Source organism: Bemisia tabaci, chromosome 3, assembly GCF_918797505.1.
Source record: "Bemisia tabaci chromosome 3, PGI_BMITA_v3".
NCBI classification, from domain to species: Eukaryota; Metazoa; Arthropoda; class Insecta; order Hemiptera; family Aleyrodidae; genus Bemisia; species Bemisia tabaci.
In genome coordinates, this window is record NC_092795.1 from 3,380,993 (window position 1) to 3,397,811 (window position 16,819).

General features: G+C 39.2%; 1 protein-coding gene and 1 long non-coding RNA gene across 4 annotated transcripts in view; one reads left to right on the top strand and one right to left on the bottom strand.

Moving 5' to 3' along the window:
* Positions 1-16,819, top strand: part of Cow (Proteoglycan Cow) — a 190,331-nt gene that overhangs the window by 146,486 nt on the left and 27,026 nt on the right. The window contains exon 2 of one of the 3 annotated variants that reach the window (XM_072297667.1): positions 6,109-6,175. The exons of the other annotated variants lie outside the window; for them this stretch is intronic. Within the exon in view, the coding sequence (XP_072153768.1) occupies positions 6,109-6,175 (67 nt within the window). The remainder of the gene's footprint in view (positions 1-6,108; positions 6,176-16,819) is intronic. 3 annotated transcript variants of the gene reach the window in all.
* The window catches only part of LOC109043843 (uncharacterized), a 71,364-nt gene that overhangs the window by 49,950 nt on the left and 4,595 nt on the right, over positions 1-16,819 (bottom strand). The gene's annotated exons all lie outside the window — the stretch shown is intronic.

Genomic DNA, 16,819 nt, shown 5'->3' on the forward strand with positions numbered 1-16,819 from the left:
GTCCATTCTCTCTCTCCACTGTGCGGCGGAGAGAGGTATCTGCATGATTTGAGGGCCGCGGGGGATGCGAAAGCCCCGCGGAAAATGGAAGAGCTACGTCAAATAAAACTGATAAAATTACCTCGTTTCGAGAGGTGCTCTTTGGAATTAATCCGAACGGCGCAGAGCGCATTTGATCGCTTGTAACGTTGGCGTATGACCTCCGGAAAAGGCGAGTAGCTCTCAAGTGAGCGCTGGAAATTTCATTTTCAACGGAACTTGTAAACTCCTTCAAAGCGCGTGCCCCATATATTTTTCGTAATTTTCATCCGGCTCAGTCTAAGTAGTTAAATTTTTCCACTCGCGTAGTGATAATATCAGACGGCTTCAAGAAGGGATCTGTTTAGTCGCGGGTCTCATGGAAGAGCCGATCTCTCTTGTAATTCGTTTTGCCGGTTCTTTTTTTGTCTTTGACTAGCGACGCTACGTGTCGCTACGTGCATACATAGAAGGGGTGTAACGTTGAGTGAACATTTATAAACAAAATCGCACAAAAATCTCGTTTAGCAGGCCAGAAAAACCCGAGGCTGGAATTTAAAGCAGGGTTGCCGGCGGTCTAGAAAACCGGGAAAATCAGGGAAAGTCAGGGAATTTTTGGGAAAAGTAAGGGAACTTTTGGGCCTTTCTGGTCATTTCTAAAGCTTGTCATGTTTTAATCAGCTACTGAATGCCTTTTTCATAATTTGATCTCGGAACTAGGAAATTTTGTCCAAGCTTTAGCGAAAGTCAGCGTGTTTAAAAGTGGAAAAATGAAAAAAATTTGTTCGGGGGTCAGAAAAAGTCAGGTAATTAGAAAATATTGGAGTTAAGGAATTTGAAGATGAAGAAATTATGGCAACTCTGTGGGAAGGCTCTACCGTACGCAGGAAGCAATATGGCAGGTTCTGTTGTACCGAGGAGGCTGTTGAAGATATGTCAAGTCAAGGAAATTGCATTAAGCATTTTAAAATTCCATCCCAGCGGTGTGGAAAGTTCCAGGCCTAATCTCAAGTTAAAATGTTTCTTCCCCATTTTTACCTAGGTATTAGTCCTTCCCCCCCCCCCCCCCCCCCTCGGAGGGCCGAAAAATAACTCTCCAAAAGTGAGAGCAAATCGTAGAGATAGCAAACCGGATGGATTCATGGTGGTATTAGGTGAGGATCAAAACTACTCCGCGAAGAAAAACCGCCGTATGAGCTGTCAGAAGTCTCCATCCTTCGATATAGTACGAATTTCAGGCAAATTCGCGTATATTTTCCTTCCAACTCCTCCGAGAATTTTATTCGCGGTCTAATCAGATATCTCAGAAAGTTTCAAGGAGAACTATCCACGAATAACATTCTTACCGGAACTCACTTGCAGAAAATCAGATTTTTCGCAATTAATCTGGTGTGAGCGAGTCCTGGTGAAAATGTTGTTATTCGTACAAATTTTGTATAGTCCTAGCGAGAAAGTGTTTTCAAAATATCCATCGTCGTTTTCCGGACGAATGAACGTAACTCCATTTCAATATTGCCAAATTCTCCCTCATAAATCGCATGTTTCCGAGGAGAATTTCTTGCATTTCCGACTAAAAATTTCACAAATTTCCCTCTTGATTTCGAGCAAAATCGGAAAAATTTCCGAACGAAATTGCACAGGTATATTCTTGGAAAAAGTAATTTGTTTGAGTCAATTTTGCAACCTTGGATTGGAGTTACGTTGCTTCGTCCGGGGAACTACGATGCGTGTCGTCTCGTCAGAGATGAAAATGTATTTGAATTGGGAAATTAATATATATAATAAATAATATAATAAATGGGCAACGTACAAATATTCATCTGCTGTTTTTCTTGTATCGCTGCAGAATAGGATAAAACAAGTAGTCAAATTCGGTCTGTATGTCTGGGGAACCCGACTTTTTTTCCGATCTCCAAAGGGATGCGGGGATTGTAGAGAGGGATATGGAAACCGGGAGGACGCGCAAAGCTGGCAGCGAAAGATGCTCGGGTCGTTGTCGTCGTTCCTCTGACGTTAGAGGGTATCTCTATTTCTAAATGAGCCCTGAAAAGCATAGCGTCATATGGACAACAGGGCTCAAGTGGAAATCGTGATACGCCCTTGCGTCAGAGGAACGACGTTGTGTTACATCGAAGCCTTTGATGATAGTATGGAGCCTGCACGGTGCTAAATAAAAATCTTCTCTCCGGCCAAGTGCCTGTAAAGCCACACATCAATAGGACGTATTTCTATCAAACGGAACTACGTGCATTATGACGTGAGCCCTGTTATGTGCATATGCTTATGGGTCTCAGGGCTCATGTCTTAATGCACATTGTTCCGTTTGACAGAAATACGTGCAATACGCTACTCTGCCGTGCTAAGTAAAAACGCCGCATAAGCATTCGAATGATGCCGAATTTCCTTTCGGAAGATATTTGTTTTTAAATCAAAGTATGAATATTTTTCCTTGAATTTTTCAAACGCCAGAGACCAAATGGACGTATTTATGCTAAAAGGGACTATGTGGAAGCGGAAAGATGGGGTGTGCTCGTGGAAGCCGCGGAAGAAACAATGTAATTGTGGATATGGTTCCTTTTGAGAAAATGGAAAAGCGGGATTTGACATTAAATCAGAAGGAACTGAGCGCTAACTCGTGAGCCGTGGGCATGTCACAAGAGCGTCGTGCACAGGGCTCATGAGTTAAAGAGTCCCGCCACCGATCTCCCCGTTGTGCCTCCTCGTTCGTTGCCGCTGACGTCACGGGAGCTTTTAAATCTCCATTCATTCTTATGGCCAGAGCACTAACGAGCACACCCCCGTCTTTCCACTTCCACATAATTCCTTTTAGCATAAATACGACCGAATTACGAATGGAATCCTTTGAAAAATCGAAAGAGAAATATTCACAAATTTTCCTGAAAATTTGTGATTTGATGAAGGAAGTTTGGCAACGCCTAATGGCTTGTACGGCCTTCTTTCATAGTATACGGCAGCTCTGTAGACCTTTGAAGTGAAGAAGGAAACTTGTGGTGAATGAAAGTAACGGCCCTTTTTCAGTGGTGTTTAGCCAGAATGAAAGTTTTGTAAGGGAGCGAGAGGCAGCTGCACTTTTAAAGGAAAGTATTTTTCGAACCTCAGCCAAAGCTGAGACCAAATTTTTTTTATTTTATTTTTTAAAATGTCTAATAAAATAACGATGGACAAATTTTAGATGCAGCCTGTCCTCAATCGATATTGGAAAAATGTTAAGAAATGTTCAGTGTGGGGCTTATAGTTATTTGTAAGTTTGAACATTAATCCTGTTTATATTTCATTAATTTTGGAAATAATCTGCGCCAAATTTCATGATTTCTCATCTCGCGAAATTTTGCCACCTTGAATGATCGCTCATTGAAGTGTTAAGTGTCGTTAATTTGACTTACATGGAGTTCAATTGGACTACATTTTGCAATTTGGAACCATAAATTCTAGCCCGGTTTAAAAACAACGTATGTACCATTCGTTTCCCCATGCACATAAGTGTTTTTCCCGAAGAGCCAGAATTTATAGTTCCAAATTGCAAAATGCAGTCCAATTGTTTTCTGTAAGTCGGATGATTCAATGGGCTGATTCTCGTGTTAAGTAATGGAATAACGCCTGTTTATCCCGAAAATTCCAAATGATATTTAATTGAACTTGAAGCGACTTGTCGCCAACTCATTTTCGCTAAAATCATAAGTTAGGCGGTATAGCTCCTTAGCCCTCGACACGTGTGATCAGTATACCCACGCAGGTAGATACTTTTATGGATAAGTCAGATATATCGGCTCCTCAGCGCTAAATTAAAATCCAATATGTCCGTTGCGCTGGTCACAGAACAGTGGTTTGATGTTTGATTATTGTGGATCAGCTAAAAATAATAAGATCCGATCAAACAGCAACTCCCTACGTTCAAATCAACCGAGATATCGCGCTTTGAAAAATTCGTTTAAAGACGTCATCCACCACGCTAGTGACATGCTTGGTTTTTTCCACCTTCTCTTTCATTTTTCAGGGAGAGACACATTTCCATGGGCTACTCAACGTAAAACTCGGATGAAAATAAGGTGGAAGAAACCAACGGTGTCACTACCGCGGTTGATGACGTCATAAACCGAATTTTTAAAGCGCGATATTTCGATCAATATTGAAAATTGCTGTCTTATTCTTTTCGGCTGATTTACAAGAATCAAGTATGAGAACACGATTCTGAGACCAGCGCAACCGATCCATTCGTAACGAAGAACCCAATTTTTTAAAAAATACACGATTCACTAGAATCAAGACAAAGTTGTAAAATTGCGAACCGTCGAGCGATTGCGAAAAATGTCAATGTTTACTTTCTTGTTGTTCTCTTATTTAAATGCACAACTTGGAATTAGATTTCGGTGCAGGCTCGTGATAATTTTGACGTTAAGAATATCCTCCAGAGTTGCCACAGTCAGGGAATTTTGAAAAGTCAAGGGTAGTCTGGAAATGTCAGGGAAAATAACGAAAATGTTAGGGAAAAATCGTCAAGTCACCTTTGTTTGCTTTCTTGAGTGGGTCTGACATTTCAAACAAAAAATTTTGCCTGAAAATTATATCTAGCGACCCATGTCTCTTTAAGAAGCTGGCATTTGTTCATTTTTAGGGAATTTCAGCAAAATGTGTGAGGGAAATGTGAGGGGATTTAATTTCTTAAATTCTGTGGCAACCCTGAAGTCCTCTCTCCTTTTTTTCCCTCGGCGATAAAGTTGGAAGTATAAGTATATCTAAAGTGTCGAGGATTCTCGAGAGCTTTGCCGAGGAAAATGACATTTTTCTTTTGGTTTGGTGGCAAGTAATTGAAGGCTATTCCGTGCATCACTTGATTCGCGCACGCGAAACCCAAGTGCAGAGCCCTTTGGCTCGGTTCTTGACAAAACCAATTTGCAAAATACATGTATCTCCTCCTGCACGTTCTAGCACCAGGCGGATGTTTCATTCAAATGCTCTGCTTATTGCAGAATCCGCATGTAGCGGCAAGAACAAACTGAGCACAACACAATATAACATAACACTCAACGCAGCTCACTTTTAAAGAGGCAAGTTGCAGAATATGATATAATTTTCATCAATATAATATGTACCTCACTTTACTGTCCTAGTTTCACAAGGGCACCTAGGATATTATATACGTGTATTTAGGCTTGTCATGTTATAAATTTCCCGTCACGTTGCATTTTGTCCAAAGACAAATTATCATTGCTCTTGTCCCCAATTTCGTGCGATTTGCCAGGATTGTTCTTTGAAAATTTCGCTCTGAAAAGTCAAAATTAATTCTCCAAAAGGAAAAAACCCAAAAAATTCAAACAAAGGATGATTTATTAAAGTAGATTAAAGGGAACTCTTCGTATCATGTTCAGATACCTAATTTATTTCGCTTTCGAGGGTCGGGTGCCATCAACATTGTAAAACATTCAATAATGCATTTCTCAAAAATTTGACAGTATTGCGACAAAAATCGCGTACGGCTTTCCTCACCGGCATAATAGGCAACGCTTGAACCAAGTTAAGGTATTCGAGAAACAATCAAAGCTCTAGTTAGTGTCGCATGCGACGGATACTGAACGAATTTCAATTTAACGCGTGGATGCAACTATTCGAGCTCCGAGGATGTCCGTATTGCATACGCACGGAACCGAAGGCGTTTTGACTTCTGGCACTATCAGCGGCGCTCTGTGGAGCGAGTCAATGAGAAGAGTCCGACAAAATGTGAAAACACTAAAGGCTTATGTCGATGTTAATGTATGGAGCGTAGAGGTTTTAGAAGTGGTTTCGTTCGTTTTCTCGTAAAATCAATGAAACGTGTTTGAGAATTAGTTTATCGTAAGTCCTGCACGTTTATTTTCGCGGAAAAACAGGTACAAATCATGGGAAAATCTTGAATTTTTTTAATTTATTTCAGTGAGTGTGCAAGCCCTACTTTAATTTATTGCATGTAAAATAATTACGTGATCATACTCATTGCTGTTAATTGTTAAGACATCTGTTTCAGTAAGGTGTACGCAGACTAGATCTTTGAATTATAAAGCAATCAGTAAAACTGTGTTGATTTTCTGTTTTCAGGATGAGACGAAACCAAACCCTCTCAGCAGCAACAGCGAGAAGAAGAAATGGATCCATGATCCAGACAGTAAGTCCTTGTGCTGATTTTTTTTTAGTTGTGTGTTTTTGAAATTAGGAAAACGGCTTAGAAAACGAGAGTTTGTGACGTTGAAAAAGAAACAAGCTGCAAATCTACGAACAACACATGGTGTTGGACGAGTGCGTCGTAAGAATGTATCTAAATTTTCAAACCAAGCCTTTGCCGCATAAAAAAAAAAATTGACTCAATATGAATCGCACTCGTAACCAGGTCTTCTCGTAGCAAAGCATTATTTGTAGGAGGACAATGTGAAATTAGGAATGCAGGGCTCCATCCGGTCTGGAAATCCGTGGAAATTCAGGGAAAGTTAGAGAATTTGTGGGAAAAGTCAGGGAATTTCTGACACATCTTCCAATTATTAAAACATAGCTCAGATCTTCCAACTGTTTACCCTTACTAGTCATTTCAAGGCTTGTCATCTTTTAACCAGCCGCGGGCAGCCTTTTCCCATGACTTGGATTGCATTTTGCAAAAAGGAACCTGGAGCATATTCTAGTGTCTTAAGACTGTGCAACTTTCTTCACCCTGCAAATATAAACCTATCATCGAGACAAGTTTTAACTTTATTCTCAATAAATTATGAGTTCAAGACGAAAATCACCTTTGTAAATCTGATTTGTTTTATTATTTTATTAATTTTATTGCAAAGTATGTATGTTACACAAGTCCAGCAACATTGTAATGCTCTTGGTTCCTTTATGCAAAATGCAATCAACTTAATCTCTAAACAAGGAAAGTTTGTCCATAGTCCAGCGAAAGTTAGCATGTTTAAAAAAGCAAGTGAAAATTTTGTTCGAAGGTGAGGGAAAGTCAGGGAATTAGAAAATTTTTGAGTCCGGGGAAAGCGAAAATAATCAGGGATTGTCAGGGACTTTGAAGATGCAGATCTTATGACAACCCCGGGAATGGAGTGTCTGCGTTTTATCTCCACCTGCGGGCCGATTATTGAAACTGATAGACAAAGCTATAGACAAAGACGACAAAAGGGATTTGGAGGGATCCTATTGGTGGAAGCGGGTGGTGGCAATGGACATAGGAGGTAGGTTATGGGCTGACTAACGGCAACCCACCAAAGACCCGACAGTTAGTCCATCATTTTCTTCTTTAGTCTATAGGAATCAACCGTGTCAACCAATAGGATCGCTTCATACTTCCTATGTCTTCTTTGTCTATCGCTTTGTCTATCAGTTTCAATAATCGGCCCGCTGGTAGTGTGCGAATCAACTGAAAATTCGCACCTTTACGAGGAAGAACGGACAGGTTACAGAGATCCGCGCCCTTTCGATACCCTCTAGCCTTCCACCGTTGCGAGTAGGTACTAAAACTCGATCGGTTTCAAATTCCCCTCCGTTTCATCCTGAAGGTCTGGCACTTGAGAAGGAAACGAAAGTCAAATAAAATTCTTGATAATGTGCACGTCGCTATGTTTGTGCTTCCAGTTAAGTTGTCGGAAATATCGTGCTTACTCTCATGCCTTTACGTCATAGATTTAACGTTGCTTTCCCCTCAACTTGGGCCTATTGAATTTCAGGGCTCTGTGACGTCACTTGCATCACTGAATTTTGCCGTTTTCCGGACGGAGGATCGTAAATCCCTTCCAAGGTCGCAAAGTTGCCTCAAACAATTCAACTATTTATGATAATATCACAGAGTCATCTTCCTCCAGTTGTTTTCTAATTCTTCCATGAGACCAGGAGAAAAATCCGAGATATTTTCAGTGAGAAATTCTCGAGATTTTCGTGGCCAAAAATGCAGTTTACGAGCGGAAATTTGACATTATTGAAATGCAGTTACGTCCTTTTGTGAAAAAAACGACGAATTAAGCTGTTAGGCCATCGTGCGAGCGCCCAAAGAAGCCGTGTGGCGGCATAATCCCCGCATTTTATGTCAGGTGCCGCTCGTGAACCGTTAATTTGGTCGGTGTAAAAGCCTTTAAAGGCCATTTTTGGTAAGACCCGAGAATCATGAGGAACCTTATTTTCCAGGGTCCATTAGATAATTGACATGTGCGGTTTTAACATTCACCGATTCAAATGGTATAGACGCTCGCAAAATCAACCGAATTTCCTCCCCCATCTTACGGCTCGGAGGAAGTTTTACAGTTTGTAATCGCGAGTATATCTCAGTGGCGTGGCGTGCTTCGATACCTATATATATCGTATTACCCCATTTGAAGCTATGGTAAAAAATCGATTATTGAGGTGTTCGTTGCGAACACCCTGATAATCGATCCTTTTCCATAGGTTTAATTGGCAGATCCATCGATTTATATCGATTTATATATCGTTGATGAAACTGCAGAAACGTGTATGTCAACATGTTGGTAAAATTTTGGACTTCATTGGCTGAGTATCGTGTCAGCACTTACCCAGTGCCTAAAAGATAACATAAAACTATTATGATAGTATTTATTCACTTCTCTGCATCCGCAAGTTTTGGTTAATTTTTTCAGCATTCCCACATTTTACTTTCGACGAATTTTATTCGTATACATTTCAAAAAAAGATGAATGGAACAGAAACCACCGATGTGCGCAGAACGAATGTGTATAAAATAAAATCAACCCGAAATAGATGTTTTTCGATTTTTCTTGTTTCCTGCTCACAAAATGAAATTGAACGGAAGCTCAGAAAGTAAATTTTGCACGTTTAACACTGTGCGGTCTCGTCTAATTACGCCTGCATAGTTTAATTTTCGACGGTAGGCACGAAAAAAAATCACGTGTTGAACGCCGAGCAGTGCCATTTAATTATTGAACAAATGAATTTTTAGAGTTGAGCATACGTAACATGTGTGCCAGCTTGAAAAGTAATTCACTTAAATGTTGCTTTGCCAACCGAGGAATAAAGTAGAAGAATCACGTACAATGCCGGTCCTTGCAAAATTAGTTAACAACAGCGGAATCTGAGGTCGGTTCGCTCAGTAGTGTAAGCTATACCGTAGCCCCTTCATTATTGCAAAGTATGCAACATGCGCTCCTACGAGTCAAAATAGTGGTATTGTATCCAGGCGCTAGCATCAGAAGCCACCATTGATGTGTGCAGTCGTGTTAGCGGTGCTGTTCACTAGCTTTCTGATTTTCAGTCTTTTTGTTTTTATTTTGAAGTGACATAAATCTAGATGCTTAATTTTCTTCTTCATTTACCGTCAATAATTCCTTGATAATCTACTATCTGATTAATTGACCTTATCTTGGATTTTATACTAAAAACCGGGGATTTTTTCTTCCTCTGCTCCGAAATCAAATTAATCCTGATTTTTGCAAAATTGACTTCAACGAATCGGATGTATGATGAATAAGTTAATTTTTACCACATACTCAGGAGAAAATCTTTTTATTTTTAAAAATCCATAGGAAAACAAATGGGAATCCTGAGTTTTCATCAGAAATTTTTACCTGGATAATCAGGAAAAATAAGAAAAAAATCAGGGGATTGTCAGGTTTTGGAGAAAATCAAGAATTCTAGACACCATGCTGTGAGGGCTACCAAATTTCACTGGAAATTTCCTGAAATTTCATTTTACATGCGTGCGTGTACGGTCGTGCAGCGCGGCGCGACGAACGGAATATGATAATATGCCTTGGTGAACTGGTAATTTAATTACTGCTGCCAAGTGCAATTACATTTTATGGGGGAGAGCATCACCGGGAGGATTTCGCAGCCGACGCCGACGCCTCCCCCCCTGCGCCCCCCACATCGGCCCCGCCCCCCTGCGCCGTTTTTGACCGCGCCACCGCGCCTCCATAATTTCAACGGCCGTTAAAAACCCCCGATACGGACACGATACTCCGACGGCTTTTGCAGATACTCCAGCGTCTGGGTCATTGTTAAATCGTCAATGAGTTAATATCAAAAGACTCCGATCGATGAATATGAATAGCATTGAGAGGATAGGGATGAGTATTTGATTAAAAGAAGAAGAAAAAAAAAAAAAAGGAAAAGTAGTAGTAGTAGTAGTAGTAGTAGTAGTAGTAGTAGTAGTAGTACATGGTTCCCAGCGATATGGAAAACCTGGAAAAGTCAGGGGATAAAAAATGGCCTGGAAAACATGGAAAAGTCAGGGAATTTGCTCCAAAAGTCTGGAATTTTTTCAAGTACTGAGAAAAAAAATTTAATAAGTAAACAAATAAAAATAAAAGAATTGTGTGTGTGTTACTACCAAACCAGTACATATTTTGTCGGCGTTTAGCCGAGGGTAAAACCCTCGTTTCCACCGTCCACCACGAGGAGGAACCGACATCAGACGGCACGCTTCCACCGTCCAACTTACAACTCCCATGGCATACGTTAATTTGAAATTCAAAATTTTGAAGAAATTTTGAAAAAATGGAGAAGAAATTTTGAAAAATGGAGAAAAAATTTAAAAGACAAAGGCATGGGGCTCATGCCTTTGTTGTAAGTGAGATTTAATAAGGATAACCTTATTTTTAAATTTTTTTTTAAAATTTAATAATTATTGAAGATCTCATGCCATGAAGGGCTGGGTTGGCGTTCTGGGCGCACCCTCACTCACAACAGTGAACAATTCGCCAATGACCGAATGCAGGGAACTCCTCTACCACCGTGCGATCCAGCAGTGAGACAACAAACTCGTAGCTGGATACTCTCTACAGAGATAGAGATTGCTGAAACTTTGTCCGGCTTGTTCGGCCCAGGAGAACAGAATACCCTGAGCCACGAGGCCCCGGGACTCTCGTGAAGTATTCGGCTCGTCCTGCATCAAAACCTACTTCAATCTGCAACATCGCCTCAACCACCAGCCCGTTTGAGAGGTGTCCGACCCTCCGGTTCTAACTTTGCCTGGTCTAAAGTGTCCCGGGGGGGATGACGGCTTTAGACTTAATGCGCAAGCATCGGCAGATACCGGAGGTTGACCAGTACAGGATTGCCAGGCTTCGATCGGTCACCCCTGCAATTGGTCACTGACGAATCGCGCAAAGTCGGTCACAGATCGGGATTTTCAGACCACTGTGTACCGGTTGATCCTTGCACCTCGCGGTTCAAGGATATGGCCTAACTACTATCAGTGGTCCTCTGAAGATCATCGTTCCCCTCATGTTCCTCAGGTTCCGCTTGATCTCTTCCGTAAGCCAGGGATATGGGCTAACAACCAAAGTAATAACGTACCAAGGTTCCGCTTGATCCAAGGCTGCAATGGATATGGCCTAACATCCAAGGTGTAAACAGCCCTGCTGCGCGCGAAGCAGGGCACCGAGGAAGTGGTTGATCCATGCCCGAGCGTATTAGGGATATGGGCTAACAACCAAGGTAATAACGTACCAAGGATGCGCTTGATCCTAAATTGCTCGTTACGATGTGTGAAGAGATATGGGCTAACAACCAGAGGCGAGGGAGGGTGCAGAATCACAACAGATTTGCCGGCGTTTGGCACGGGTCAGAGACCCGCCCCAGGTCCACCACGAGGAGGCTCCGGCACCAGACCCTTTTCTCTCTCTTCTCACGTTTCCTCTCGCGTTTCCTCTCGATTTACTTCTCACTTTTCTTCTCGCTTTTCCTCTTGCTTTCCTTCTCTTTTTCCTTCTCGCTTTCCTTCTCGCTTTCCTTCTCGCTTTCCTTCTCGCTTTCCTTCTCGATTTCCTTCTCGCTTTCCTTCTCGCTTTCCTTCTCGCTTTCCTTCTCGCTTTCCTTCTCGCTTTCCTTCTCGCTTTCCTTCTCAATTTCCTTCTCAATTTCCTTCTCGCTTTCCTTCTTGCTTTCCTTCTTGCACTTTCCTTCTCAATTTCCTTCTCAATTTCCCTCTCACTGTTTTACTGTGTGCTTTCACTGTTTTATTCTCTTTTATGTTCTCTCTATTCTTCTCTTCTTCATCTCCCATGTCTCTTCTTTTCTCTCCTCTCTTCTCTTTTTTCTTCCTGTTCTTTCTCTTATCTTCTTCTTCCTCCTCTTTCTATTCTTCTCCCTCTCCTCAAACTTTGATTTTACCTTATACGAAGAGGTACTTTCACGAATGAGCCGTAAATAGTAGTTTTTTTATCGTAGAATATAGTCTATTTGATCCCCAGGGATTCTAGTAGCCAGTAATAGACGTCTGACAGTGCTTCAGAAGACAAACGCATACTCCGTCACCGAGACAGAGAATTGACGAAGGAAGTGATTCGGTCACTTCATTTGAAGTTAGGAAAAGTCTCAAAATGGTGAGCAATAGAAAAATGTTGGACATCTGATTTATAATCAAGAATCTCATTCCTAGACAAAAGTCCTGAGGACAGAAGAACTCGCGATCCCAGTGGCGTGGCGTGAATTGCGATATATCGATTGTTATGCCATTTAAATCCATGGTAAAAAATCGATTATTAAGGTGTTCGCTACGAACACCCTGTTTATCGATCCTTTTCCATAGGTTTTAATGGCCGATATATCGCAAAGCACGCCACGCCACTGCACGAGCCCTCCATTGTTCATCATTTATTCCGGTAGAAATAACGTTGAATCAATAAGAAACTCCATGAAACACAACTACACCGAAACACACTCGTTCATCTTATGTATGAACTGATATTAATCAAAATTAATCATTTATTGTCTCAAACTGTGCTTTTTGCTAAGTCCTGACGACGGCTGAGGCCGAAAAGCTTCGACTATTAAGTTCCTGAATTTCAAGTTAACGTGAGTTAACAGTTTATTTTAACCCATAGCACTGGCTACCCAACAAACCAAAAATTACACAAAAACTACTACCATAATGTTGTAAATCAACACTTTCAATACAAATTGTCATTGAAAGAGCAAAATTGACCAAGACGGATTATAAATATTAGTCGTAAAACAGTAACCTCAGGCGGAATTTTTTTCGTTTTGCAAAACAACCTCTAGTATAGCAATAATGAAAGTTTTGGTCGTTCACTTGCCTCGGCACAGTAAAACAAAACTTAAGAGAGCTCATCGTTCCCCGCATGAAAGAACGTAACTTCATTTCAATGTTGCCAAATGTCCCCTCGCAAATTGCATATTAAGTAGGAGGATCTTGAACTTTCCTAACTGGAAATTTCATTGATAATTTTCCCCGAGATTTCATGCAAAATTAAAATAAAAATTACACAGGCACATTTTCATTAATTTGTTTTACAAAGTTGTGCCTGAAAATTGCACAGGCATAACTTTGTAAAATAAATTAATTGTTTGAGTCAATTTGGTGACCTTGGAATGGAGTTACATTCCTTCGTACGAGAGACAAGTTTTATACATTTAAACGTCTGGTCAGTTCTACTTATATGTGACAGACGAGGGTTAAATGGACTACATTTTGCAATTAGGAACTAAAATTTCTGGCTCATCCTTAAAAACACTTTTGTGCATCGGGAAATTAACGGCTCATAAGTTATTTCTAAACTGAGTCAGAAATTATAGTTCCCAATTGCAAAATGTGGTCCAAATGAGTCTGGAGGCTATTGGAGCGGAGGAAAACTTATTATTCATGTGGAAGCTACCTTTCATATCAATATGCCGGGCCCCTTTTACTAGTGACTAGATCTGTAAGAGGAGACCTATCTTTCTGGGGACAAAATTCCTTTACTCAGGAAATTTGATCCTAAATCTCAAAAACTGTCGTGAAGCTTGAGGACAAAAATTCCTAGGTTGTAGAAAAATGTTGTTCATGTGTTCGCATAACGTTAAGAACAATTTTCTCCCGGAGGAGAAGCTCTTTTTACACAGATCCACACACAAATGGACTGCATTTTGCAATTGAGCACTAAAATTTGTGTCTCAAGTTTAGAAACAACGTAAGTACCCATAGTATCATATGCACATAAGTGTTTTTATAGATGAGCCAGAAATTGTAGCTGCGAATTGCAAAATTTAGTTCAAATTAAGTAACGTTGACTCAGACAGCTCTCGGCGCTCTCTGCTCAGTCTTCACCAGATTGAAGGCAAGAGGGAAGTAAAGCAGTCGATAACCTAACAAAATTTAACAGTTAATTTCCACCACGACGCACTTCTAGACCTCGGCTCGTCAAAAATGCTTCCAAAGACACGAGGCACTCTGGAAATTCATGAATAATCATCCAAAATTGTTACATATTGTTACTTTGCTCTATGATGACCCATGTCTCCAGTAAAAATCTTAGCTGGAGGATACGTCTGGTTTTAGAAATACAGCGTTGACAAGTTTCCATATTTAAGCTTTAAAGATTATCGTATTATCAAGTATCTTACTTTCTGTAAACAACTGTCATTGGATGTTTCATGATATTTTAAGACATTTTATAAACAGTCAGTGTACATTTTTCTAAAAAAATACGTTAATAATAAATAATTTTTCTACGTTAATGCTGTTGATCCTGTTGATACAACGTTGCAAACTTGACATCACAGACCTATAAAAATGCTCATTTTGTTCCGTTTTTTAATTAAAAAACGAACTTATTGACCACCTAAAGGTATGATAATGTGGTTTAGCTGAAATTCTATGATAAGATTAGTCTTGTGTAAAAGTTTTACCGCGAGTGTAAGTATAGATTTAACGATACAGCGTTGCAAAGTTTATGTATATAAGCTTTAAAAATGTTTTTATTTTTAAGTTCAGTGTTTGTTTGTTTGTTTTTTTTGTTTTTTTTATTTTTTTTATGATATAAACCATTTACGTTATCTGCAGGTGTAAGATTGATTTGTAGTGATACAGCGTTGCCAAGCTTACAATTTTAAACTCAACGAAATATGATTTTTTTCAAATTTTTTTTTTCCAGTTTAAGATAAAATCAATGGGTGTCATCCCTCATATCAAGCCAAAATATCAAGGTCTGATGTCTGTTCCAAGTGACAATTGGTTTTTGCAATAATACTTTCGCCAAGTTTATTCACAATTCTCTCCAAGCAATAAATAATAGACGATTTTAAAATAAAGATGCTTCCAGTAGTTATTTGATTTTGCTTATTTTTTTATTTACATTGACATTTTTTTCTTTCAATTTTATATGACTTTCTACCGTACATTATTTTCCATTTTTTTTATTTTTGTATTTTTTATAGTTTTTTATTTTCTTCCTTCAAAATATTTTATTCATGTGATGCTTCAGTATCAGTCCTGTCTTGCCTTCAAATCTATAGAAAACGCCTCAACATGATGCCAATTTTAAACTTTCACCCTCCAAAAGTCATATTTAAATAATTTTAAAATTCTCTCTTAAGGAGGCGTCTGGGTTTTTTATACATTAACGCAACAGTGATTTAAATATTCTATTTAGGTTTTAAATTATATTTTATTGTTTTGTTGGTGTATTTATTATTTTTCGTTCATTTAATAATTTACTTTGCAATTTTTTTTTTTTTTTTTTTTTTTTTTTTTTTTTTTTTTTTAATATTTTAATATTTTCAAAATCTTCCTTTCTTACGTTCAACATACTCAGTTTTTTAAGGCATAATGAATGTATCGTCTATATCAAGATTTATTTCTACTTAAAAAAACCCAAACGCCTCCATATTCTATGTTAGTTCCTTCATTACACCTAAAAAAGGTTGAATTTGCAACTAAGTCTAGGCAGAATATTTCAGATCTTGAAAGCAACACTGATGCTGAATCATCCATTGTATTCCAAAAATCCTCTGGAATTACATTTTAAAGTAAAATAACTATTAGAAGAATCCTTACTTTTAACTAATTTTATACAATCGAATGTTAAAAGAAAAGCAGATAAAATTTGCAACGATGTTATTTTAATGCAATTGTCACCCAAGATCAACATAAATCCTCCACATTTCGCTTCACACTATTAACCATTAACTCATATTGTATCTTGTCTCCAATACAATAACAAGAAAAAGTAGACATTTTCATAGATGAAAGATGTAAACTTTGCAACGCTGTATTGCCCAAAATTATCGTATACTGATTAAATCTATGCTATACGTCTAAACTTTGCAACGCTGCATTGCCTAAAATTATCGTACACTGATATAAATTTTACTATGAGTCTGCGAGTATCTCTATTTGTATATTTTATGTCTCAAATACTGCTACAATATACAAAACTATAAAAAATGGGTATTTTTAAAGGGCAAGAATGTAATTTTTGCAACGTTGTACTGCTATTAACGGCTCATCCACAATTTGAAACTTTTACTACGGATTTTCTTATAATTTTTCAGTTACGCGTCATGTTTACTTGAAACTTACATTACTTGTTACTTACATTACTTTGAAACTGGCTTTTGGAAGAAATTCTTCAAAAATATGAAGATTTTTTAGACTCAAACATGCAAACTTTGCAACGCTGTAGCTCCAAATCAATGGCGTGGCGTGAATTGCGATATATCGATTGTCATGCCATTTAAACCTATGAAAAAGGATCGATAGACAGGGTGTTCGCAGCGAACACCTTAATAATCGATTCTTTACCATAGCTTTAAATGGCATGAAAATCGATACATCGCAATTCACGCCACGCCACTGTCCAAAACCAAACGTATCCTCAAGCTAAAATTTTTACCGGAGGCTTGTCTCATCATAAGGTCTCATTTCGGTCACGTACGAATGAAATCCCCGGGTTTCAAAAAAGGTCGCTCCTCTGACATAAGGACGTATCTCACTTTTCACATGAACCGCAGAAAGCATGGATTTGCATGTGACCCAGGGCTCACGAGGAAATTGAGATTCGCCCTTTCGTCAGAGGAG